The sequence below is a fragment of the Callorhinus ursinus genome, unplaced genomic scaffold (genome assembly GCF_003265705.2).
Source record: "Callorhinus ursinus isolate GAN/ISIS: 27379988/994484 unplaced genomic scaffold, GSC_fseal_2.0 scaffold22, whole genome shotgun sequence".
NCBI lineage: Eukaryota > Metazoa > Chordata > Mammalia > Carnivora > Otariidae > Callorhinus > Callorhinus ursinus.
In genome coordinates, this window is record NW_027397084.1 from 23,519,288 (window position 1) to 23,546,861 (window position 27,574).

Here is a 27,574-nt window from a genome sequence, read left to right on the forward strand (position 1 = left end):
GTATATATATATATATATATATATATATATATATATATATATATATATGTGTGTGTGTGTGTGTGTGTGTGTGTATATATATATATATAATGAAATATTACTCCATAAAAAAGAATGGAATCTTGCCATTTGCAATGACGTGAATGGAGCTAAAGAGTATTATGCTAAGTGAAATAAATTAGTCCAAGAAAGACAAATACCATATGATTTCACTCATATGTGGAATTTAAGAAACAAAATAAATGAACATAGGAGTAAAAAAAAAGAGAGAGGCAAACCAAGAAACAGACTCTTAACTGTAGAGAGCAAATGGAGTATTACTGGAGGGAAGGTAGATGGGGGAGATGAGTTAAATAGGTGATGGATATTAAGGAGGGCACTTGTGATGAGCACTGGGTGTTGTATGTAAGTGATGAATCACTAAATTCTACACCTAAAAGTAATATTACACTGAATGTTAACTAACTAGAATTTGAATAAAAAATCGGGGGGCACCAGGGTGGTTTAGTCAGTAAAGTATCTGACTCTTGATTTTGGCTCAGATTATGATCTCAGGGTCATGAGATCAAGCCCTGCATCAAGCTCCACTCTGGGTGTGGAGCCTGCTTGAGATTCTCTCTCTCTCTCTGCTCATCCCCGGCCCTTCCTCCTGCCCCCCAGCTCGTGCTCACACTCTCTCCCAAAAAATGAATGAATGAATAAATGAATAAAAACTTGGAAAGAAAATAAATAAATACTTTTTAATATTTAAAAAAGACATAATCAACTGTTAACTGTGAAATAAGGATGAAGTGAAATGCATACCACCTCACCATGTACTAAATATTTAATTGATTTTATAATACAGATTAATACATTTTAATGAAGTGATTGATAACAGTTTCCAAGGAGGATAAACTTGAAAGCTATACCGACTCCACTGTATTCAGATTAAAGGAGGCATTGTTATATAAGTCAATAAACTGAGAGTTCATTCATAGTGGTTCTCAAAGCTAATTGCACACTAAATTCACTAGAGAGCTTTAAAATATACCAATCTGTGGCTCCACCCCCAGGAATTATAATTCCGTAGATCTGGTATGAACCAGTATATTTTAAAGCTCCTGGGGCACTTCTAAATATGCAGCTGGAATTTAAAGCCATCGTATATGGGCACTGTAATGGAACAAGCTTTCTTCCTATTCAAAAAATTCTTTTAGACTTTTGAAGAAGTTTGGCTTTCATCTGAAATCCAACTTAATGCATTGTAATAAAGAAATGTCTCTTTCCATTAGGGAGGCACACTAGTAAAATTAAATTAAGATTGAAGGCTGCTTGGTTAAATGGAGGAGATTAGGGCTAGGAAGATACCTTTAATTATAGCCTTAACCCAGCCATTCAAAGACTGTAGTGAGCTCAGGTGTCTTAATGCTTCTCAGAATTTAATGTGCCCAAGAACATTTGGGGGTCTTGTTCAAACACATATTTTATTTCATAAATCTGAGGTAGGATGTGAGATTCTCCATTTCTAACTGGAGGATGCAGGTGCTGCTGGTCCTCAGACCACACTTTGAGTCACAGGGCTTAGCACTCAGCCACCAGCTGCACTGCAGACTTGCTGCCTCATTCCATAGATTAGTTGTTCCTTACCCATACTGTACATTAGATGTACGCAGATCACCTGATGTAAGTGCGCTTATCTTTAAATTTTTCCTGCTTTTCCTGAGGTTCTTTGATCTGTAAATTTACGTATTTCACCTAACTTGGGAAATTTTTGTCTGTAATATTTTTTTATACAATGTTGGATTACTTGTAATTTACTTAGAAATTTTACAACTGTAAATATATGTGAATTAGCCTTATAAATTATTTATTCTATTTGCTTCACCTTCAATATATATCTGAATCTGACTGGTTCTCACATTTCTATTACTTTGTGGTTCTAGACACCATTATACATCCCTGGATTATTTCAGTACCCAATTAATGGTCTCCCCACTTCTTCCCTTGATCTCCTTGAGTTTTATAAAAACAGAAGCCAAGAAGTTTCCTTGTCAGGTTTCTGTTCAAAATCTTCAGTGTTTCTCCATTTGATTCATAATAAAAGCCAAATTCTATCCAATGGCCTAGCCTACAAGGTCTTACAGGATTCAACTCTTGCTGCATTTCTGACATCATCTCTTATTCTTCTCTTCTCGCTAACTTTATTCCACAACAATGGCCTTCTTGCAATTCTTCAAGCATTCCTGGCACACCCCCACCTGAGAAGGTTTGCATTTGCTGTTTCTTCTGCCTGCTCTAGCAGGTAGCATAGCTACTTCCTTTAAGTTTTAACAATGACCACATTGAATTACCCTATTTTAAATTACATGCATACACACACACACACACACACACACACACACACACACGGAATTTCTAATCCCCATTAGTGCTCCATTTTTTTAATTTTCTCCATAGCACTTATCACTCTTTTTTCTTTAAATTTTTTTATTATGTTAATCACCATACATTACATCATTAGTTTTTGATGTAGTGTTCCATGATTCATTGTTTGTGCATAACACCCAGTGAGTGCTCCACAAAGAACGTGCCCTCTTTAATACCCATCACCAGGCTAACCCATCCCCCCACCCTCCCTCCCCTCTAGAACCCTCAGTTTGTTTTTCAGAGTCCATTGTCTCTCATGGTTCATCTCCCCCTCCGATTTACACTTATCACTTTCTAACATATCATTTTAAATGCCTATTATATTTATTGTTTGTTGTCAATATTCCTCTACATTTGACTATTAATCCCATGAAGGGGTTCTTTGTGAGTTTTGTTCATTGTTGAATTCCAAGCATACAGAACAAAGTTTAGCACATAGTATGTCCTGAAGGGAAAAAATGATGTTTAATGAACATTATCCTTGTATTTTAATCTTTGCTTTTTAGCCTCATTAATTCCATTTATTAACTTTCTTTCTCTTAGATAGTTTGTACAAAATAAGAGTCAGTTCTAATATAATGATTTTGGTGAAATAATTTGGACTGATGTTTTCTTTGTCACAAAATTTTTGTGCTGCTTATTCCATTTTTATTGTTTTAAGGTCATTTGTTTATTGAAGTTTTCTTAAGTCAGTTTTCTATAAAATTGTTTAATATTCATTTAAAAAAAAGCAGAATGCTAGTCAAATAGAATAAACCTGTGGTTCCTATGACCTGATTCTGACACAAAAGTATAAATTGAAATAAAAGTTTTTAATCTACAGTTTTAGGTTTTACCTTATCTTATTACTCATATCTCAGCACTTTAACTCCTAGAAGGTCAAATTTGGCATCTAATTCATAAAAATATTAAATCAATTGCTATAATTTGGGACTTTTGCTTTCAATAGCACAAATAGAAGCCAAATAAAATCAAATTGTACCATGATTCCGGCTGAAATTCTCTAAGCAACTGCTTATTAACAACAAAAAAATAATTCTCTTACAAATACATTTTGCATGTACATGTACTTTTTAAAATTCTAGTTTTAAAAATGTCATCAAATCACATTTTTCTGAGACTTATTTGATTTCACCATACCTGGAATGAATGTCACAATGACACTTCAGTTGTTAAGTCATCAAGTCATCATCATAGTGGAACAAGAGTTTTCTACCGTATACCTCCTAGAGAACATCAATTTAGACGATCCCTCATGGATAAGATAGCTCTGTGGAACACCAGGAAGAAGTCTAGTGGAGTCTAGTGGAGAAGTTCCAGCATACCACTGAAGCAAAGAAATCCAAAAAGGGTAAGAGGAACAGTTTCAATTTACATGCATCACCCCTCCCCCAAGGCTACACAGCTCAGTACCAAGAGACACCTTTTCAGCCCCATGATTTCTCCTGCTGGGAAAAGTGAGAGCTTGTGAATGAAAACTCACCTGTCCCAGCTATGCGGGATGCTGCCAAAGAAACCCACTTCCTTCTTGCCTCATCCAGAGTACTGAGGTATGCTGTGTGATAGGGTGGGTAATACTGGAAGAACAGCAGGTAGAGCTCTCAGAGGGCACCAAAGGGATGTAAATCCTACTGAGTGCATGTACCCTAGACTCCATTAGTAAACTCACCCCCAAGCCTCTGGGCATTCATCACGTTTGATTCTCCCTCTAATGGCCCACAGGCACTTCCAAGGCTCCATGCACCTCACCTCCACACACACCTACCTCATGGCTGGCTCCATGTGCATGCTCCCATTGGCAGCAAGAATGAGCCTTTGCAGAGGACCAGTGAGCACCTGCAGAAGCTGGCTCCACTCCATGGGATTTGGAGAAACAACACAAAATTGAGCATTCATTACTGCCCTAAGAAAAAGAAAAGGGAAGCTGTCAGCGTACGTCCTGACTATGCAGTATTGAGAGAAGGCATAAAACTTTAAGAACTCCCCTACAAGAAGAAACAAGAAGTGTGGAGTAGATTTATCTGAGAAAAGGTCTGAGAAAGCCTTAGAATCCCTAACAGGGTTGATGGAAGGCATTTTTCCCCCAAAGCCAGTCAGTAAAGACTGAAAAGGTAACTGCTTTTTCAAATATGAAGACAGCTGGGCACCTGGGTGACTTAGGAGGTTAAGCGTCTGTCTGCCTTCGGCTCAGGTCATGATCCCAGGGTCCTGGGATTGAGCCCCACGTCGGGCTTTTCCCTCTCCCCTGTGCTTGTGCTCTCTTTCTTGCTCTCTCTCTCTCTCACAAATAAATAGAATCTTAAAATAAAAAAAACATCAAATATGAAGACAGCAACACAAGACTTCAAGGAACACTAAAGATCAAGGAAACGTGACATCACCAAAGAACACAATAATTTTGCAATAACAGACCCAAAGAAATGGAGATATGCAATTTGCCTGAATAAGAATTCAAAATAGTTTTAAGAAAGCTCAGTGAGCTACAAGAAAGATGGTTCAATGAAATCAGGAAAATAATCATGAACAAAATGAGAAGTTTTACAGAGAGAAATCCTAAAAAAGAGCCAGATAAATTCTGGAGCTGAAGACCACAGTAAGTGAAATGAAAAGAAAATGAAGTTTGAAAGCATACAACAGACAAGCAGAAGAAAGAATCTGTCAAGTAGAAGGCAGGTCCAGTCAGCAGAACAGAAAAGAGAATGAAAAAGAGAAAAGAAAGCCTACATGAAGCATGGAATATCATTAATAGAAATGGTCTATGCATTATTGGAGTACCAAAAAGAGAAGAGAGGAGAAACATGTAGAAAGCTTATTTAAAGAAATAATGGCTGAGAAATTCCCAAAGCTGGAGAGAGAGAGTTGGAGACTTGAATTCATGAAGCTCATAGGTTCACAATAGCCCGGCCATGGAAACAACCTAAGTGTTCTTCAACAGATGAATGGATAAAGAACATGTAGTGTGTGCAGTGTGTGTGTATAATTATTCAGCCATAAAAAGAAGGAAATCCTGCCATTAGCAACAGCATGGATGGACCTTGATGGCATTATGCAAAGTGAAATAAGTCAGAGAGAGACAAATACTCATGTTCTCGCTTATATGTAGAATCTAAAGAAACAGAGAGTAGACTGGTGGTTGCCAGGGGTGGGAGAAGGGGGAAATGGAGAGATGTTGGTCAAAGATTAGAAACTCCCAATTATAAAATGGGTAAGTTCTGGGGATCTAATGCACAGCATGATGACAATAGTTAACAATACTGTGTGATATACTTGAAAGTTGCTAAGAAATTAGATCTTAAATGCTATCAGCACACACACACAAAAGGTATTTATGTGAGTTGATGGAGGTTTAACTAATCTTATTGTGGTAATTGTTTCATTATATATACATGTATCAAATCATCAGGTTCTATACCTTAAACTTACACAAGGTTATATGTCAATTACATTCCAATAAAACTGGGAAGAAAAAGTGAGTTACTGATAAATTTAACACATCTCTTCTGTTTGATATTTATAATTTACAAAGCAGATGTTTATTTGCATGAGCTAAAACCAATACCGAATAAAGAAAACATCATAATAACATTCAAATTTCTTTGATCAAAATACAATTTATCTAATATCATAATGCAAATTTATGTAAAAGTAGCTTCTGATAAATTATTCTGAAATCATAAGATTTTTGATATAAAAAATCCTCTAGTACAGGTACATTTTATGGTTTATTTATGTTATTTTAATTGTGACATTTTACACAAGTTTTTACTTTACATTTTTTTCCAAGTTTTTATTTAAATTCCAGTTAGTTAACATACAGTGTAATATTAGTTTCTGGAGTAGAATTCAGTGATTCATCACTTATATACAATACCCAGTGCTCATCACAAGTGCCCTCCTTAGTACCCATCACCGGTTTAACCCATCCCCGAACCACTTCCCCTCCAGTAACTATCAGTTTGTTCTCTACAGTTAAGAGTCTGTTTTCTGGCTTGCCACTCTCTCTTCCCCTCCCCCCCATGTTCATTTCTTAAATTCCACATATGAGTGAAATCATTTGGTATTTATCTTTCTCGGACTGACTTATTTCACTTAGCATGATTCTCTTTAGCTCCATCCATGTCGTTGCAAATGGCAAGATTTCATTCTTTCTGATGGCTGAGTAATATCCCATTGTGTGTATAGATATATAGATATATATATCTATACACACACACACACACACACACACACCACATCTTCTTTATCCATTCATCAGTTGATGGACATTTGGGCTCTTTTCATAATTTGGCTATTGTTGACAATGCTGCTATAAACATCAGGGTGCATGTAACCCTTCAAATAAGTATTTTTGTTTCCTTTGGGTAAATGCCTAGTAGTGCAAGTGCTGGATCATAGTTCTATTTTTAACTTTTTGAGGAACCTCCATACTGTTTTCCGGAGTGGCTGCATCAGTTTGCATTCCCACCAACAGTGCAAGAGGGTGCCCCTTTCTCCACATCCTCGCCAGCAGTACTTTACATTTAAATATTAGATATAAATCTTTACATTTAATGTGCAAGAAAATAAATGCAAATTACTTGGTTCTTTGTCATTTGTTGTCAATAACTTTAAATATAACTTCTTTATATATAACTTTGTGTCTTTATATATAACTTCTTAAAATTGTTGTATATGTTCTATGTTCTTACTATTACGCACTATTAACAGATAATCCTCATATTAAAAATATACTGCTGTTTTTACAGTAAAGTTTTGCCAAAATCCCTAACTAAAGCTTCAGAAGCAAGGCAGGGACTATGATTGAAATAAGGCAGTTGGCTAACACCTCTGCCTCCTTCCGTCTCTTCTCTTTTGGCCTTTGCATGTCATGTTAGAAGAGACAGGTGAAGGAAGGTAGAACAGGGTTATTTCATGGAATATATCCACTGATTTTAGTTCCCAGGAAAATGGCTATATTACTCTGGCCCTGGCCCTTTGGGGAGTTATTAAATACTCATCCAGATGGCACCAAATGTTTACATAGAAGTCAAAGGTTAAGTCAGTCAACAGCAAAAGTGTCTTAGACATAGCTTACTAAATGATACTTTAAATGCCAGTCCCTTGGGACCTGGATAAATCTAGCATAAGTGAAAATTAGGCACAGAGAAGGAACACAGATTTCACCCTATGAAAACTACCTTAAATAGCATAAGCAACTGAGAGAAAAATCTCAGCTGGTCATTTATAAATCAAATGACACACACACACAAAAAAAATGACACACAAATCAACAGATGGCCTCCATAAACAAGAGAGCATATAGTATTCACATAAGGGAAGCCTTGAGATAGGGTTTGTTGGTTTTTTATTTTCAAAATTAATATGTTGAAAATACAAAAATGATCAGTTCGGTAGATGAGATGGCCCATTCCCTCCGTTTCTCTCACCTTTGACCTACCCACTTACCTGACTGATAATCATGTGTCTGATACTAGGTGCTGGGAACACAAAAACAACCCTTGTATTGTTGCCTTCCCAGAACCTATTTGGTTTATGAAAAAGCAAACAGCTGTTTAAAGTTGATAATTTTTAAACTGGTCATTTGCAGTTAGCATATAAAGAGTCTACAAGTATTTGTACAAGTAGTTACGTTGGTATTACACAAAAACTTTTAGTTATTTAAGAGAAAATCATTTTTTACTAGAATTCTTATGCTATAAACAGTTATCTAGTTTAAATACATTTAAATCATAGGTTCAACTACTAAATAATGTTTTCTTACTAAAATTCCTAAGGAACTATAACCATCTCCTGTTAGGTGAATGAAATAGAAAAGTTCTTGTTAAATACCCATAGAAAATAGTTCCTGTAAGTTCTGGCTTGAATAAATATATGGTTTACAGCATATATGTACTATACATATTGATATGTACACGTAAATATATGTGTTGTAGCATAGTAATTAATAGGCAATTCAATTAAAATTATTTAAAATTCCTTACATATCAAAATCTGAATTATTTATATGGTCTTTCTATGAATTGCCTGAATTTGAATTAAGTTTGTCTTAAAAAGTTGCATAATTCATATTTAATTCACTGTTAACTTTCTTAAACTGATGATCCAGCTCAATATTGAGATTTTTAGGGTACTAGTGGGCCAAAAGAAAGAAGGAATTTCAAATATTCTTAAAAATCAATCTTTTTTTAAATTTATGGGCAAAAGACTTATATAAATGATTTAGTTGATTAAAATAGAAGGTGTGTCTATACTACAAAACTATTTTTATTGACTGTGTGCAGAAATATAGGGCAGTGGATGCTTAAGGCCCTAGGAAGATTTATGTTCTGCCTCAGAGAAGATTTATGTTTTGGAAAAACGTCCCATCAGCTCATTTGACAAGAGGTGATTTATATATCTTTCATTAGATAAATGATTTGAGAATAGCTCCTTCTGCCCTTCTGTTTATAGTTTGCTTCTGTTACAAAAGACATTTCAAATTGTTTTCATCACAATTCTAAGTTATGTATTTTAAAGCTCAACAATAAAACTTACTTTCCTAAAAGTGCTATACACTAGCAGTTAGGGAATTTTTATGAAGGAGCTGTTTTTTTTCATGATGAGATATTCAGTGATCTAGAAAAATACATTAAAATGTATCTTAAATGGCATTAGAAAATTATAAAATGGATAAGCCTTTTGAAAAATTATATGGAGACAAATGTGTATTTAAGTCAGATATACAGAGAAATTAGTTAATTCAATTAGTTCAAAAAATTAGTTAAATCAATTTTACTTTAAGTATATAAAAGTTTTTTTTGGTAAGAACCTTATATTGATCTATAAAATAGAATTTTAGAATTAGAATTATATTTATTCCACTTAACTATTTCACTGTTTTAACAAACAAAAAATTCATGCATTATAGCTTAGTAGTTATTGAGTCCCTTCATCCAGGGTTCGAACCTGAGCATGTTACTTGACTTCTTCTCTGTGCCCTACTGTCAGCATCTATAAAACGGAATAATAATATTTCCTACTACATAGTGTTGAAGGGATGATTAAATGAATTAGTATTTGTAGAATTTTTTGACTAATGACTGAGTCCTAGTAAGTACTATTTAACATTTAGCTAGTGTTCTCATTGTTATTATGCTAATCTTCAATGGCAAAATATCAATAGGAATGAATATCAATAGGAATGAGGCCTTTATGAAATAACTGCTGAGAAATGTTCAAAGACAATTTTTGTATAATCACAGTGTCTTTATGGGTAGAATTTTTTCATCTTAAGAAAATAATTAACTATAAACTGAATCAAAGTATTTTCTTTTTTACCTCTAGTGTAATCTCTATGAGGATAGCAACCTTTTCTATCATATGCATTCCCAGAGACTAAAAGTATTTGGTGCAGTGTAGGTACTCAATACAAATTTCTTCTTCATAGCCAGAAGATAGATATTTTTCACTGACAAACATATTATCAAAATAAAATATCACCAAATCCTACGGTTAGAATATCTATAGGAAAATATTAGATCACTGACTTGAACATTATAATGAAGGGCAGATGCCCTCCTTCCAACTAAAAGTAATTAATTTAGGGCAGGTAGTCACCTTATCCTATATTGATTATTTTCAACAATGGCAATCCTGATGTCACTTACTGTCCCTCATTTCTTTTTTGTCCATTTGAGAGACATGTTGTTTGTGGGCAACTGGAATTATCTCCTTTCTTGAAGAATCCTATCTTCTGTTTAATATACTGCAGACATGAATAGAAGCTATATATGTTTTAATTCATCATTAAAGTTTCTTTTGACAAATAAAGAAACAGTAGATATAAGGCCAAGAAACTCAAGTCTATCCTGAAATGTGCAACTATTTTTATTTATTTATTTTATTTTGGGCATGTCACTGACTAATATTTAGTGGTCAAAGCAGAAGGTTTTAAAGGTCATTCAAATTGTGAAAATCTATTATTTCACCTTTAAATTTCCTAAGGAATTCTAATTCATTTAGCTACATATGATGTAATATCTATCCCTCTAAGAACATTTTAATAAATCTTCTTTTGTCACATTATTTTTGGAAAGATAGAGATTAAATGTAAAAAATAGTTAAGTTAGATGTATCCACAATATAGAGAAAGGGTTGGACTTAACCAGTGTCAAGAACTGTGAAAGGTATGAAATTTTACCCTACTTGCAAGGTAACAATTTAGCCTACCACAGTTTAATGGTTCCTAGCAGAAGACATGAGATCCTGAGTCAGAGGCAAAGATATTATCACTCATGGCAGCAGGCAGCATGAGCTTCGTGTTTACATAGGTTGCCCTGGCCACCAAGCTGCAGGAGTAACCCAGGTAGGTACTACACATGCAATGGATTGGTGTCACAACTGAGAAACTCCAAGTTTAGAGGGCCAAAATCTTTTTTAATGAATTTTTTTAACAGCCCTTCCTAAAGATGTTATCTTTAAAATTCTGAACATTATCTTTAAAGAGGGAGACATTATCTTTCAAGTTCTGAACAGTAAGCAAATCTTCCCTTTGCTTTCCTATATAAGCATTCTTAAAAAGATAATACAGAAGTAGAAAAGAGCAAATAGTACCTCCTTCACAAGACATGCATGAAAGAGCCATGGAAAGACCCATTGTTTCCCAATGATATCCACCCTTCTTTTCTATACTTGGCTCCTGGCATTTTCCTATGAGTATGCCACTGCATCAACCACTCTTATTAACCTTGCCAAAACAGGCTGAGACCAAAACTGTTCAATTTGCCCCATCTAGCATTTAATGAGGCCTACTATTAAAAGGATTCCAAGCAAGTAGATGAAGCCAACCAAGAGTATTAATTTCAACCATGTTCCCCTGGATCCCAGACCCAAGCAGCTGAACAAATCCCATAAATTACCCAGATCTACCTTAGAAAACCAAATGATTTTCTCCTTAAGTTTCTGAACTGCTCTTTCCCCTTGATGTGAAGCATTAATCCAGTATCTCAACACGAACAGACACATTTTTAATAAAACTTACAGAAACCCATTCTGTGCCCTACTTTAGCATAGTGTGCAACCAAAAGGGTACCAAGTGAGCAGTATTCAGTCAACTAGCCACTATCTCTTTGATCTAGGACCACATCAAGCCAACAAGAACATCTAGGCGGCTGAGCCAGAATTAAGTTTGAATTCTCTATATTCCTTTTTGGGTAGGCTGGTGGGGAAAAGATGGTTTAGAACACAGAGCAGTTAGTGCCTTACTCATAAGACAAGCAGAAATGCCAAAGATTCATGCAGAATTATCTCCAACAATGTGCTTTGCATCCCTTTTTAAACAAATCCTAGCAAATGGTTGCTCTTTTATTTATCACACCATTTGCTAACAGTACTGCTGCCTCATTCAGCCTCTGACCAATTCTAATCCTCAGATGCCTTCTGGGGCATTGCTATTCTTACTAACCTTAAGTCTATGCTGTTGATTTTTCATTCCATTTCTTATGGAACACCATTCTGTTTTACAACGACTTCTTAGTTTCCCAATATAATATATTCTAGAAAGTTTAATATCTTCATGTATCAAAAATGTCAAGGGTGATACTATCAGATCCTATAATCTGATAACATTTACCTGAAACCCCATTGGCAGATTAACATGATACATATTTAAATACATCTTACTCTCCAAATATTTCTTTGGAAGTGGAAGTAGAACATATTAGAAGTAGAATTGAGTTTTGGGGTCCAATATATTTGAGTTTAAAGCTCAGATCCCCCCCTTATTTGCAGTGTTATCTTTAGGAAGTTTGTTTTCACATCTATAAAAAGGAAAAATTCTATTTTATACAATTGTTAGAATTAAATTAAATCACTTATGTAAAGTGACTAGTGGGATTCCTGATATAATAGCAGGTACTCAATAAATGTCAATTCTCTATTCTTTTCCTAATTTATTGTTGTGAGTGTATGGAGGTCATCAAAATATTTGTTGAGCACTTTCTCGGCATCAGGGAAATCCAAATCAAAACCTCAATGAGATACCACCTCACACCAGTCAGAATGGCTAAAATTAACAAGTCAGGGAATGACAGATGTTGGCAGGGATGTGGAGAAAGGGGAACCCTCCTACACTGTTGGTGGGAATGCAAGCTGGTGCAACCACTCTGGAAAACAGTATGGAGGTTCCTCAAACAGTTGAAATTAGAGCTACCATTTGATCCAGCAATTGCACTACTGGTATTTACCCCAAAGATACAAATGTAGGGACCCGAAGGGGTACGTGCACCCCGATGTTTATAGCAGCAATGTCCACAATAGCCAAACTGTGGAAAGAGCCAAGATGTCCATCGACAGATGAATGGATAAAGAAGATGTGGTATATATACACAATGGAATATTATGCAGCCATCAAAAGGAATGAGATCTTGCCATTTGCAATGACGTGGATGGAACTGGAGGGTGTTATGCTTAGTGAAATAAGTCAATCAGAGAAAGACATGTATCATATGACCTCACTGATATGAGGAATTCTTAATCTCAGGAACAAACTGAGTGTTACTGGAGTGGTTGGGGGTGGGAGGGATGGGGTGGCTGGGTGATAGACATTGGGGAGGGTATGTGCTAGGGTGAGCGCTGTGAATTGTGCAAGACTGTTGAATCACAGATCTGTACTTCTGAAACAAATAACGCAACATATGTTAAGAAAAAAGAAAAAGAAGAAGATAGCAGGAGAGGAAGAATGAAGGGGAGTAAGTCAGAGGGGGAGACGAACCAGGAGAGATGATGGACTCTGAAAAACAAACTGAGGGTTCTAGAGGGGAGGAGGGTAGGGGGATGGGTTAGCCTGGTGATGGGTATTAAGGAGGGCACATTCTGCATGGAGCACTGGGTGTTATGAACAAACAATGAATCATGGAACAGTACACCAAAACAAATGATGTAATATATGGTGATTAACATAACAATAAAAAATTTAAAAAAAATATTTGTTGAAATGATGCTGAAATGTTGCAGGCTTCTACCATTTGGTTCTTTGCAAATATGAGAGTCTTTTATATATGCTGTTTGCATTGTCCTTTTATTCACTATTTATGTGCTTGTTATAGCTTTATATTAGTGACAGTTTATATATACATTGACTCTCAAATTATGTTAATTTGTTCACATGATATACTACTTTTTTTAGAAGCTTAGAAATAACTTTCTGATTGCTCCATTTCATTGAAATATTAAGAAAATATTAATTGTAATTTACTTTCATGCCAACTTTCTAGTGTTTGATTGGTAGTTTGAAAATTAAGGCGTTTATACCTCGCTTTGATAACATCACAATCTGGTCATTTGAAAAAAACATCATATTACCAACCCAGCAGATTGAAAAGTAATATGGGACTAATATCCTGGGGGAGGAGGGTCTATTTGATACATCATGACTAATCTTATTAATGCTACTTGCACTGAATAGAAGTTACACTGACTCAGCCTTAACTTATTCAGTATATGATTATAGAGGGTAAATGTGTGACCCCATTTCTAAAATATTGTGTTTAAGGAAATATTTGTATATAGATTGACTTGTCCATTGACCTGCAGTATAATTTCCACAAAAATTGAGTTAGTTCTTAAATATATTAAACTAAGTCTCAGAATTTTAGTATTTTCAAGTATTTTGTGAATCAGGAATTACCCATTCAATATTTAAGCAGCTACCCTGGCATTTTCCACATGTTCTACAGAATTAACAAGGCTTGTTCAGTCTTATAAAGGCCATCTCCTTAGTTCTGCCACCAATAAGTACAAGTTGAATCTAAAGATAAAATGATGATTAAAAAAAAATATTTTACATGGGGGTGCCTGTGTGGTGTGGTTGGTTAGGTGTCCAACTCTTGGTTTTGGCTCAGATCATGATCTCAGGGTCCTGGGATTGAACCCCACATTGGGCTCTGTGCTCAGCATGGAGTCTGCTTGGGATTTTCTCTTTCTTCCCTCTGCGAGCCCACCCCCCTTGCTCTCTCTCTTTCTCTCACGCTCCTTCTCTCTCTCTCTAGAATAAATCTTAAAAGAAAATCTTTTATGTGATAATAATCACCATTGTGTTAACCAAATTAGTGGCAAATTATTGCAATTTGAAACCACTTATGTTAAAAGTAATGATCTGTTGTATACTCTAGGATAAATTGCTGGGTATAAAAATTAGAACAATTCCTTGCTATTTCAAATGCTAAATTTGAAACTGCATGCAATTAATGAACTTTAAGAATCAGTTTATTTGCCTTAATTTATTCAGCATTTTAAATAAAAATTTAATACTTTTCAAAATAGTATATTTACATAGTTAAAAACAAAACTGAAAGCGTCATAAAAATAAATATCATATTTCAGTAAATAGATTGGGAACAATTACTTAGCATTGGAAAAACATAAAGTTGGATACATTTGTCACCCCCATACCAATAAAAATATTAGATGGATCAAAATTTTAAAGGTGAAAACTAAACCAGAGCAGTCCTATGGAAAATATAGAATTTTTTTAAGATTTTTATTTATTTATTTGAGAGAGATTACACACTTGATTGAGGGGAGGGGCAGAGGAACCAGCAGACTCCCTGCTGTGCATGGAGCCCAGACTTGGGGCTCCATCCTAGGACCCTGAGATCATGACCCAGGCCGAAGTCAGATGCTTAACCAACTCAGCCACCCAGGTGCCCTGGAAGATACAGAAATTTTAAAAATAATTAGTAAAGAACAACTTTTTAAATATAAAAAAATCCAGAAAGTAAATATGAAAAAAATTAGTAAATGTGGCCACATGAACAAATAATTCCTGTATTGTAACTCATGTATATATTAACTTAGTTTTTAAAAATTGGGTAAAGTTGTGAACAGAGTTTATACAAAAGAAAGAACAAGATGGCTCTTCAACATAAAAAATTCATCTAAATGTACTTATAATAAGAGAAATACAAATTAAAATGTCTCTGAAATACTAATTTTCACTTACAATATTGGCAGTGGTCTCAATTCTTTTGGAATATATACCTAGAAGTGGGATATCTGGATCATATGGTAGTTGTATTTTTAATTTTTCTAGTAACCTCCGTACTGGATTTTATAGCCACTACACCCTTTTACATTCCCACCAACAGTGTACAAGTGTTCCAGTTTTTCCACATCCTTGCCAACGCTTACCTTTTTCTTTTAAAGTAGCTATCCTAACAAGTGTGAAGTGATCTTTCATTGTGGTTTTAACTTGCATTTTCCTGATGATTACTGATGTTGAACATCTTTTCATTTGCCTATGACAAAATATCTAAGATACAGAAACAACCTAAATGTCAATTGACAGATAAATGAACAAAAATGTGGTGTATGTACACAGTGAAATGTTATTCAGCCTCTTGGTTTTGCCTCAGGTCATGATCTCCAGGTGGGGAGATCAAGCCCTGTATCAGGCTCCCCACTCAGTGAGGAGTCTGCTTTCCCTCTCCTTTTTCCTTTGCTCCTCCCCCCTCTTGCTCTCTCTCTCTCTGAAATAAATGAATACATCTTTAAAAATATATATATATATATATATATCCTGCCCTATGCAACAACATGAAAGAACCTGAAGGATATTAGTTAAGTGAAATCAGCCAGTCACAGAAAGACAACTACTGTATGATTCCACATAGGTGAGGTATCTAGCATAGTCAAACTCAATGAAACAGAGTAGAATGAATGGCAATTGCCAGGAGCTGGGAGGAGGAGAAATTACAGAGCTGTTGTTCAATGGGTATAAATTTTCAGATATACAAGATTAATAAGCTTTGGAGATCTACTGTACAACATTGTGCCTATAATTAAGAATACTGTATTGTGCACTTAAAAATTTGTTAAGAAGGTAGGCCTCATTTAAAAAATTCTTACCACCAATAAAAAAAGATTGGCAAAGGTCAAAAAGTTTGTTAGTGTAGTGTGTGGGCAAAAATGTAGAGAAACATACTCATACATTCTGAGGAAATTATATGTGAATATAGTCTCTTTGGAGGATAATTTGATAGTTTATCAAAATTTCAAATTTTAGCTACAGGGACTCTCACTCCTTTATGAAATTAATGCATGTACAAGGCTATTTATTTCAGCACTGTTTGAAATAGTAAAATAATAGAAACAATCTAGGTGTCCAACCACAAGTGAATGGTTAATAGAGTTATAGTATTACTTTTATTTTAAAAATACAAAATTTTCACAATTTTATGACTGTAAACATTGGTATTTGTAGAGCCATGTGATATACTTTTCTTTTATTGAATAGTTTTGTTGTTGTTTGTTTTGTTCTCTGGTGTTTCTAATTATCTGCCCTGTAATTAAACTCCATATTTTTCAAATTCTCTCACTGAGTCTTTTTATTTTGGGGGAGTCCTATTCAGACCTTTTACTCCATTCTTGACTACTAGCTTTCCAGGCAAATTATAAAATTCTCATTCTGTGACTCCTTTTATTTTTTTTATTGGTTGATTCCAGCTCTTCTTTTCCTTGTCATCTCCTTTCTTGGTTTTACTCTTTCATTTATGTGAATATACTTCAAGCAAATTATTAGGAGAATGTAAAAGGGAGGTAAATTTTCTAAGATTTTACATGTCTAAAAATGTTTTTATTCTACTTGCACACTTGACTGCTAGTTTGTCATGGTACTGAATTCTAGGTTAGAAATTATTCCCATCAGAATTATAAAGGTTTTGCTCATTGTCTGAAGTGAAATAGAATGCTTTATGAATTCTCTTTCTTCCTGGTTTCCTAACAAGAGGGAAAGCAAAAATACTGGTGTCTAATTCACCATTCTTCTCCTGAAACTCTTCATTCAAGGAAAATGAAGGGAAGGAAATGTTTTCAATTCCCTTTCTGGTTGGATAGAAACAGCCTCTATGGGCTCCTTCCTCTGTGGGGTTCATGTTCAACTTTGTGATCTATGAGAATATCTCTTGATTTGTACTGATGAGGTACTTGATATTTAGAAATACTCTTCTATTAATGGAGCCCAGCTTCCAGACTACTGTCTTATGTGAACTCTTAGATGCCAGAAGTTGAACATTGACTCTTTAATTGTCTTTACACTTATGCTATTATGATATTAATCCTCCTGAGGGAAATGGATGCTCCTGGAAGAAAGGAGGAAGGCCAGTGAAAAGAAGTTAAAAAAGAGAAAAGTCTTCAAGGCACCTGGTGGCTCAGTCCATTAAGAGTTGGACTCTTGATTTTGGCTCAGGTCATGATCTTATGGTTTTGAGATTGAGCCCAATGTTGGGCTCCACACTAAGTGTGGTGTCTGCTTGAGATTCTCTCCATTTCCCTCTGCTCCTCTCCTTGCTTGTGCTCTACTACTACTACTACTACTCTCCCAATAAATAAATATAAACAAACAAATAAATAAATAAATAAATAAATAATAATCTTAAAAGAGAAAAGTCTTCAATATATGTTTTTAATATATTTAAAAAATTTCTTTATTACAGTATGAAGCATTTTCCCCTATTAAAGTTTTGGTTTTTACCACCTTACTCAATGAATTGCCACTTACTTAGTCTGATATTGTATCAACCATCTTCACAGTTATCTGCATAATTCATAGGTCTTTCATGTGGTGTGTGAATATCTCTGTACTGATTTATGTTTTAACCCCAGAATTACTAGGTTAAGTTTCCTTCAGTCTTGTCATTTATGTTGCATAGGCCAAATGCAAGTTATTCATGATATTACATTTGTATCATGTTGTCCATTCTCAGAAGTTATCAGAAGACATTTTTTTAAATTTTTTATTGTTATGTTAATCACCATACATTACATCATTAGTTTTTGATGTAGTGTTCCATGATTCATTGTTTGTGCATAACACCCAGTGCTCCACGCAGAATGTGCCCTCTTTAATACCCATCACCAAGCTAACTCATCCCCCCACCCCCCTCCCCTCTAGAACCCTCAGTTTGTTTTTCAGAGTCCATCGTCTCTAATGGTTCGTCTCCCCCTCCGACTTACTCCCCCATCAGAAGACATTTTAAAACAACCTATGTGTAGATTATTCCCTCTTTTTGCAATGGGACCATGTCGCCATGATGTGGTCAGTGATGTATGGCAAAGCCAATCAAAAAGTAGACTGTTGTTTTGATCAGACTCATCATTAAAACTGAATCAGTCATACTCTCCCTCACATAAATCATTAAGACAGATGATACAAATGGATTTAATAGACATTGGCCTACCAATTTTTTACTTGTCACCATGGCCTTGAGTTAACTGAAATCAAACCATTTCATTATTGGGTTAAGGCCAAAATAAAGCAAATTTACATAAAGTTTTTCATAGTCAAAAAAACTAAAAATATGAAATTAACAAAATATGGAAATATTTATGTCAATTAAAGTGAATCAAGAATAATTACCAAATATGAAACTACATTATTTTAAGTAATATAAGCATTTTTAAATAACTTGATGGTTCTAGTTCTTATTAATTAATGGTTTGTACAGATACATTAATCTCTTCAATTTATGTTGTTTTTTCAAAAAGTAAGTACTTAATCCCCATCAATGTGACATAAATTTAATGCAACTTACATTTCTTTCTCTAATGAAGGGCAACTCCTCCAAATAGAAGTAGAGCATCTATTTTGCAATTTTACCACATAAGAATTAAAAATAACAGATTATTTTGGTATCAAGTGGGATTTGTAGATGAATAATATAAATTTTTAATTGAAATTTTGATAGCTATGGCAATTAATGTTCTCACTATAGCAGATGTACCAAGAGAAGTGTAAAGAAATCAGAATCTAGCAGTCATTCAGCCACTCAGTGCCTACTACATGCAATTCACTGTGTTAGATAATATTCAAAGTGGAAGGGAACTGAGGATATATACAAGTTAAAAGGAGAATATCTCCTAATATGGGCAAAAATTCTTGGTAGAGGAAAGTTTGTGGGAAGTAGAGATGTCCTATAGCATTCCAGTTTCACAGATTATATGTTCTATTATTTAATTTATATTTCTAGTGTTAATGGCTGAATCAATAGTGACTGAAAACATTTCAGAATCTATGTATGAAAATAAATGTGATTTCTGAGTTCAGAAAACAGAAAAAGATTATTACTAAAATTTATCTTTGTAACCATATGGAACAATCATAATTCATTATGCCTTGTGTCCAAAATGCTGGCAGGACTTTCAAACGAAACTGTTAAATTTTGAAAGCACTACAGATGACCTCTATTTTTTAAATTGTTGAAGATAGGATAAAATTGTTCATCCAATTATAGGACCTGTTTACTGTAACTTATAATGATTCGAAACATTCCTGTCTACACAAATATTTCATAAATTTTCTTTCTAGCAACAGCTCTTATTTCTTATTCTTCTTTTGTCAGTGTTACTGGAAAGGTTTGTCAGGGTTTCTTTCTTTCTTTCTTTTTTTTTTAGTATATGAAAGAGATTCTATTTTTTTTTATTCCAAAGACATCTATTTCCTAGTGTGCACTGACAAATGCTTATGATAAAATGTTAGGCTTTTTATATATAACATAGAATTCCTTTTCTGAATACTTTAACACCCTAAGGGAAATTCTTTCCTGTGTCATGATCATTCTATGAAATGACATAAAACCCATCACTCCTTTAATTTATAACATAAACATTCTTGAATTCCACTTCCCAGAACCACTTCCCATGACCGGACTATATGTCTGTTACATTTTTACTGATTCACGCTTTTTTTGGTTCTGATGTCTTCAACTTATCACATTTGTTCCCATTGTTCTCATATTAAAGGCATGAAATTTTCTATAAAAACAGATAAACTCTGTTTTCCATTTTAATTTTGTACACTCTATTTGAAAGACAGAAAATGCCCTACTGGCATTTTAAGAATCTATGCAGATTCTGCTTAATCTTATGTTTCAAATCTATGAAGCATATTCTAAAGCAATAATCATAACAGTTAAAATACACATACTTGCATAACATTTTTGTTGAAGTAGGTTTTAGGTATCATATATTCTGCAACATCCCTAGCAAGGGAGTGCAAATAATACTTCAAAATGAAACTTCCCTTTTTTACTTCAGCTTCTTTCTTTGATTAAGAAGTTATGAATATATCTTGCCTCTTTTCACAAATGAAAATGTGTTTAAATGCAATTAATCTACCCTATTAACTCTACTAAACATCTGCTGTATTTGTTAAACATTTCAAAATTCTGTTCTGAACTGGTTAATTCTAAGTAATTTCTCAGTTAAATATTTACATGGGCTTCCATAATGACAAGTTCTAGCCTGTCTTAAGTAATCAGCAGATTGTCCAGCTATGTATAGTGTAACACACTGTAATAGCTGTCCACTGGAACTTAAAGTGGTTTAGCTTCCTTGGACTATTTTTTACATAGTTTTATCCTAGCCAAAAGAGGTAACAGCCTTATGAATTCCTTTCCCTGTCAACATTTTTAATGTCCAGAATAACACTTAAAAAAAAGAGAGAAAAGAATGAATGCCTGTATAGACATATGCAGATGTTTACATCATGAATCTCCAAAATACATTCTTACACTTCTCTTTGAGAAAAGCAATAAATCTTCATGTTTATGAAATTTTAGGAAAAATCCAGATTACAACAGTTACTTTCATAGCAGACTAAATACATGAAAAAAGTGGAAAAAATAAATCGGCATTACTCTTCTGCAAAGGAAATCTAAGAAGAAAATAATGCACAGATTATACACAAGATGCAATTCTCTAACTTGAAAGATGGTATACAACTATAAAACATCAAATAATGGTCAAAAATTTAAATTTCATAATAGAGATGATATAAGTGGTAAACAATTCTTAAATGAACTGTAAGGCAGTTTTACTCTTAGATACCACACAACTGAAATTACTTTAGATGAGAAATACAGACAAGACAGAAAATTCCCCAATGTGGTATTTAAGTTCAAGTTTTGAAAATGAGTATGATTAGAGGTTGACCAGAAATCTGTTTCCTACAACCACCACCACCCAGTATTATTCCATCCCAGTGTTTCCTTCCTTATGATCCAATTTACTAAGTATCTATTGAGTCTCTTCTATAAGTATGGTAGAGCATAGAAAAAAAATGATGATCTGTCCTCTAGGACTCCAAGTCAACTAAGAGGATAAGTAAAGTACACACATAATGGCATTAAGGCCAGAGTAAGAAAGAATTGTGGGAAGGGTCTGAGACAAATGCTGAGCTCTACCCAAGTTTAGGTAGGCTGGAGCTTATGTATATGTATAATTTTCAATAGTAAGTGATCAGCAAACACTATTTTACTTTACTAGATGGAAGGAGTAGTAAACTGGATAATTGTAAATAATGAATCATCCCCAAATTTTGATTTCTTATTTTGGGAAAAAATATGATTTTTCTGTGGTTGCTTGGCCTATGTTTTACTAATGACAGTGTTGATTTTATTTTTCTTTGTAAATGTCAACTAATATTCAATAAAGACAGCTCAAAAATATTCTGAACATTAATGCAACATGGCTAGGATTGAGAATTGGTCATGGATAACTCAAATAGTGAATAATCCATTTGAGATTAAAAACAATTCCCTAACTTTTCATTAAAAATCTCCCTGGGTTCTAGACTTAGCAAATATAAGGTGGGGGTGGAGCATGGGATTCAGAATCATTTACATTGAGGAAGCATGTTAGTGGGTTTTATGTGTGTGAGTGTACCATTTGGACTTTGGACACAAAAGGTTCTCACAAATATTTTTGAATCCATTGAATCCACTCCAAATCAAGTTTAATATTTTTGCATTTTTGTCAGCTTCTGTATATAATTTCTCTAACTAAGGGAGTGCAATTTTGATTATATGTGGCTCAGAATTAATTGTACTCCCTCCGTGAATATTTGGTATGTGTATGTTTTAGTAGCTCATGTTTAAAAACACTGAAAAACCTGTCAACATTTGGGCAGATATCAAAAATGTTATATATAAGTTTGACTATTCATGAAATGATAGTTTCCTAAGGGTAAAAGGAAGTTTAATCTAGAGCCAAGATTGTGTCATTCTTTTAAAAAATGACACAACTCCCTGTAATTATATTATAATTAATACTTGGTATATTTGGATTTTAAAAGTTGTTTTTCTTATGCACATTATAAATGTACCATCCTAAAGTTGGCCTAATTAGCCAACTTTCCTTGGTTATATATCATTTGGTAGGTGTTTTTTGTAAAAAAAATCAAACAGAACTGATCACTTTTTTCACTCCCTGTTTTTTATTCCTGCCTAAATCAATAAAACATGGGCTTTATATGCCCCTATAACATTAAATTTTTCAGAGAACAGGGCACCTGGGTGGCTCGGTTGGTCTAGCATCTGCTTTCGGCTCAGGTCATGATCCCTGGGTCCTGGGATTGAGTCCTGCATTGGGCTTCCTGCTCAGCGGGGAGTCTGCTTCTCCCTCTGCCCCCCCCACCCCGCTAGTGCATGCGCGCGCGTACGCTCTCTCTCTCTGACAAATAAATAAAATCTTTAAAAATAAATAAAGGGAAAAATGAAGGGGAGAAAATCGGAGGGGGAGACGAACCATGAGAGACTATGGACTCTGAGAAACAAATGATGGTTCTAGTGGGGGGATGGGTTAGCCTGGTGATGGGTATTAAAGAGGGCATGTACTGAATGGAGCACTGGGTGTTATATGCAAACAATGAATCATGGAACACTATATCAAAAACTAATGAGGTAATGTACGGTGATTAACATAATAAAATAAAATTTTTAAAAATAAATAAATAAATAATCATTTCAAGAATAGATAAAAGAAATGACAGTAATAAATACATATATTTTACTAGGGTTTTGTAGGGAAGGAATCAGAAAGACTTGAGGAAACACTGAGGATTTGTGATACATGCAGAATTTTTTGTATTAATGCTTTTTGAAAATGAGCTACAGTAATTTTTATTAAATACTGACAACTTTGATCATATGAAAGTTATCCGAATGAAAATTTAAATGTTTATAACTTTTCTATTCAAAATAAAATTAGATGGTGAAATTATGCACATTATCACATTTATTGAAGCAATTTCTTCTATAAAAAAACAAAAAATGAATATATACATAATAATTATAGGTCATCAAACACATCTGATGTTTTAGTTTAAAGGTAACCACAACTTTTAAAGAAAAAGTTCAGAATGTACAAGTGTATCCTAAGTTTTTTAAAATTAGGTAACAAAGGAATGTTTCTTCTGGAATGGAGGTAAATTCAGATTTGTTTGAATTTTTATTACTATTTTTCTCATTTATTCCAAACCAGTTAAGCATTTAATATATGATAGGTTAATCACAAATATTTGTAAAACTTTGAAAATTATTGGCTTTATCCAAAAACTTACTAAAGTGAATTGATTTTCCAGTATGAATTTTTTCAATCAGATGTTAATAGACCCATTGTGTGAATAAGACAGTTTCTACCTGTTGTCCTTAGAGCTTGATGAATCATTACCTCTACAATCATTTAAATGAACTTATGACAAATACTTTAAAGGTCAAATACAAGCATTTTACGACTGATGAACCAAGACATTCATCCCTTCCTGTGGAAAGTCAGGGAAGGTCAGGCTGGGTTTTCTTTTCTTTTCCTTTCTTTTTTTCTTCTATTTAAATTCAAGTTAGTTAACATATAATATATTATTAGTTTCAGGGGTAGAATTAGTGATTCATCAGTTGCATATAACACCCAGTGCTCATTACGTCATGTGCCCTCCTTAATGCCCATCACCCAGTTACCCCATCCCCCACCTACCTCTCCTCCAGCAACCTTCACTTTATTCTTTATAGTTAAGACTGTCTTACAGTTTTCCTCCCTCTCTGTTTTTATCTTATTTTATTTTCCCTTCCCTTCCCCTATATTTATTTGGGGTTTTTTTCCTTAGATCCCACATATGAGTGAAATCATATGGTATTTGTCTTTTTCGGACTGATCTCGCTTAGCATAATACACTCTCGTTCCATCCACATTGTTGCAAATGGCAAGATTTCATTCTTTTTGATGGTTGAGTAATATTCCATTGTGTGTGTGTGTGTGTGTGTGTGTGTGTGTGTGTGTGTGTGTGTGTATTATATACGCCACATATTTACCCATTCATCAGTCGATGGACAACTGGGCTCTTTCCGTATTTTGGCCATTGTGGACATTGCTGCTATAAACATTGGGGTGTAGATATTCTCTGGATAACTACCTAGTAGTGCAATTGCTGGATCATAAGGAGCTCTGTTTTTAACTTTTTGAGGAACCTCCCTGCTGTTGTCCAGAGTGGCTGCACTAGTTCTCATTCCCACCAATAGTGTAAGACGGTTCCCCTTTTTCCACCACCTCACTGTCATCTATTGTTTCCTGAGTTGTTAATTTTAGCCATTCTGACGGGCGTGAGGTGGTATCTCATTGTGGTTTGGATTTGTATGTCCCTGATGATGAGTGATCTTTTAACATTTTCTTTTGTGTCCGTTAGCCATATGTATGTCTTTGGAGAAATGTCCATTCATGTCTTCTGCACATTTCTTGACTGGATTTTTTTGTTTTTTGGGTATTGAGTTTGGTAAGTTCTTTATAGATTCTGGATACTAGCCTTTTATCTGATATGTCATTTGCAAATACCTTCTCCCATTCTGTAGGTTGCTTTTTAGTTTTATTGATTGTTTCCTTTGCTGTGCAGAAGCTTTTTATCTTGATCAAGGCCCAGTAGTTCATTTTTGCTTTTGTTTCCCTTGTCTGAAGACATGTCTAGTAGGAAGCTGCTGCAGCCAAGGTCAAAGAGGTTGCTGCCTGTGTTCTCCTATAGGATTTTGATGGATTCTTGTCTCACATTGAGGTCTTTCATCCATTTTGAATTTATTTTTGTGTTTGGTATAAGAAACTGGTCCAGTTTCATTCTTCTGCATTTGGCTGTCCAATTTTCCCAACACCATTTGTTGAAGAGACTGTCTTTTTTCCATTGGATAATCCTTCCTGCTTTGTCAAAGATTAGTTGACCATAGAGTTGAGGGTCCATTTCTGGGCTCTCTATTCTGTTCCATTGACTTATGTGTCTGTTTTTGTGCTAGTACCATACTGTCCTGATGATTACAGCTTTGTAATACAGCTTGAAGTCGAGAATTGTGATCAGGCTGGGTTTTCTTAAGATCAGTTTGGCATGATGTGGAGAATGGAGGGGTTAGTGTCTGGTTCAAGTAGGAAGTCAATGAGCAAGCAAGAAGTGATGATTGGAGCTATAGGAATGAAAAGAACTAGATGGTTCCAAATATACTTTGGAGATGCACCAACCAAATTTGGTAACTGGATGTGAAAGAGAGGTTTGAGAAAGGAAAGTACAGAGGATGAGTTCTAGATTTCTGGCATGAGCACTCACAGGATGTTGTGTGAATTTACTGAGTTGGAGAATGCTGGAAGAGAATCCAATTTGGGGGAAGAGGGTCCTAAGTTCAGTGTTTGATGTTCTAAGTTTCAGATGCCCTAGAGGAGTGAGTATCTCAAGCACGTGGTTGGATACCTACATTGTAAATCTTAGAATCACTGGCCTGGAATATTCAAAGTCCACAGTATATTAGATCATGGCAAGAGAATGCGGACTGAGAAGAAAATGAGCCTAAACTCCCACGTTTAAAATGTTGAATAGGGAAGGAAGAAGCATCAGGAGAACTAAGAAGAAACTTTCAGAGAGGCAATAACTACTGACAATTTTTTTTAAAAAATATACCATCATTTTGAGTAAGAATTCCTATATAAAAGTAACTGTGACAATCAGGAGACTCGACTTACAGATTAACAGCACCTGGAATTTCCCGGGCCTTTTGTCAGTCTGAAAAAAAAATGCTTATTTTTTTCTGCCTCTTGATAATGTTGTTGTGAAAGTATTAAATAATGTCTATGATATTAAAAAATGTTATGAAAAGACATAGATTGAAGCCAATATCATAATCATGTGTTTTCTTAGTGGATACTTAGAAGAGCTACTCTCAACCAAAAATGTGGCTATATTTATAGAGTTTATATATAGAAAGATCCTTTTTTTTCCTGCTTGCAAATATTGTTACTACTTATTGGTAGTTTGGTGAAACATAGTTCTGACCATATGGGAGTCAGAAAGGAAGTCTGGAGTCTGGAAGTGAACACTGGCCTCACACCTGGTTTGGAATCACTTTTTTTTTCTTTTCTGGAGTTAACTCCAAAGACAAACCAGTCACAGGACAATTTACCATTATTAATATATTAGAGTCTAACTTTGGAAGAGCTCAAATCACTTTAAAAGTTTTGTTTAATCAATAAAGTAGGTATTACTTTTCACAACATTCTTTGTGAGGCAGGTGTACTTGAAACAGTCTATTAACATGTGTTCTTTCCACCTCCCACAGAGTTCCCTGGGGATACAGGGTCCACAGGGTCCACCTGGAAAAGAAGGTCAGAGGGTAAGTAAACTTGGGACAACTGGCAGGCATTACTATCTCAAGGCTTACTTATTTCTGAACATTAATAAAAATAAACACAAAATACAGCAAGCAGATGGGCATAAGGAGAGTATTAACTATCCAAAGGCTGAAATTTGAGATCTGAGATTTTGACAGAGCTTTTACAATCCAGAAAGTTCTATATATTTTCAAGATTGGCAGCACAAATGTAGAGATACAGTTTAGGTGAAATGAATTAACTGTAATTTGATCTAGGGCACATTGGTCATATTTTGAGGTTTTGAGTTAAGCTGATCTTTGCAGAGTTAAGTTGATGAGTATCTTTGTGGAGTTCCCGCCTGTTCATGAATTCTGTAAAGATTGAGATAATTAACTGCAGTCTTTAGTTGAATTAAATTATTGACTTCAGTGATGCTTTGTAATTCTTCTTTCATTACAGTTTACTGCCTTTGAGATAAAATATGTAGTAAGTGAGTAAATTGTAGTTGCAATAGTTAGTCTTAGCTTCCCCCAGGAAAGGGAACCCCTGCAGTGATAATGGGTAAGCTTCACTTCAACACTTTCAGCAGTGGGTCACCCCATTCTTATGGCTTATTGTTCTTGCTATTTTCAAATCATTTTAATGTCTTGAAACATTTTATGTGCTTGCTCATATGATTATTGTTATTAACTTTTGTTACCTTATAGATGAGGATTATATGACTCAGAGTTTAGGTGATTTA

At 34.6% G+C, this 27,574-nt stretch overlaps 1 protein-coding gene across 1 annotated transcript in view; it reads left to right on the plus strand.

The window, feature by feature from the left end:
• The window catches only part of COL19A1 (collagen type XIX alpha 1 chain), a 321,531-nt gene that overhangs the window by 152,020 nt on the left and 141,937 nt on the right, over positions 1–27,574 (plus strand). Inside the window, exon 16 of the mRNA XM_073905265.1 lies at positions 26,799–26,852. Coding sequence (XP_073761366.1) covers positions 26,799–26,852 — 54 coding nt within the window. The remainder of the gene's footprint in view (positions 1–26,798; positions 26,853–27,574) is intronic.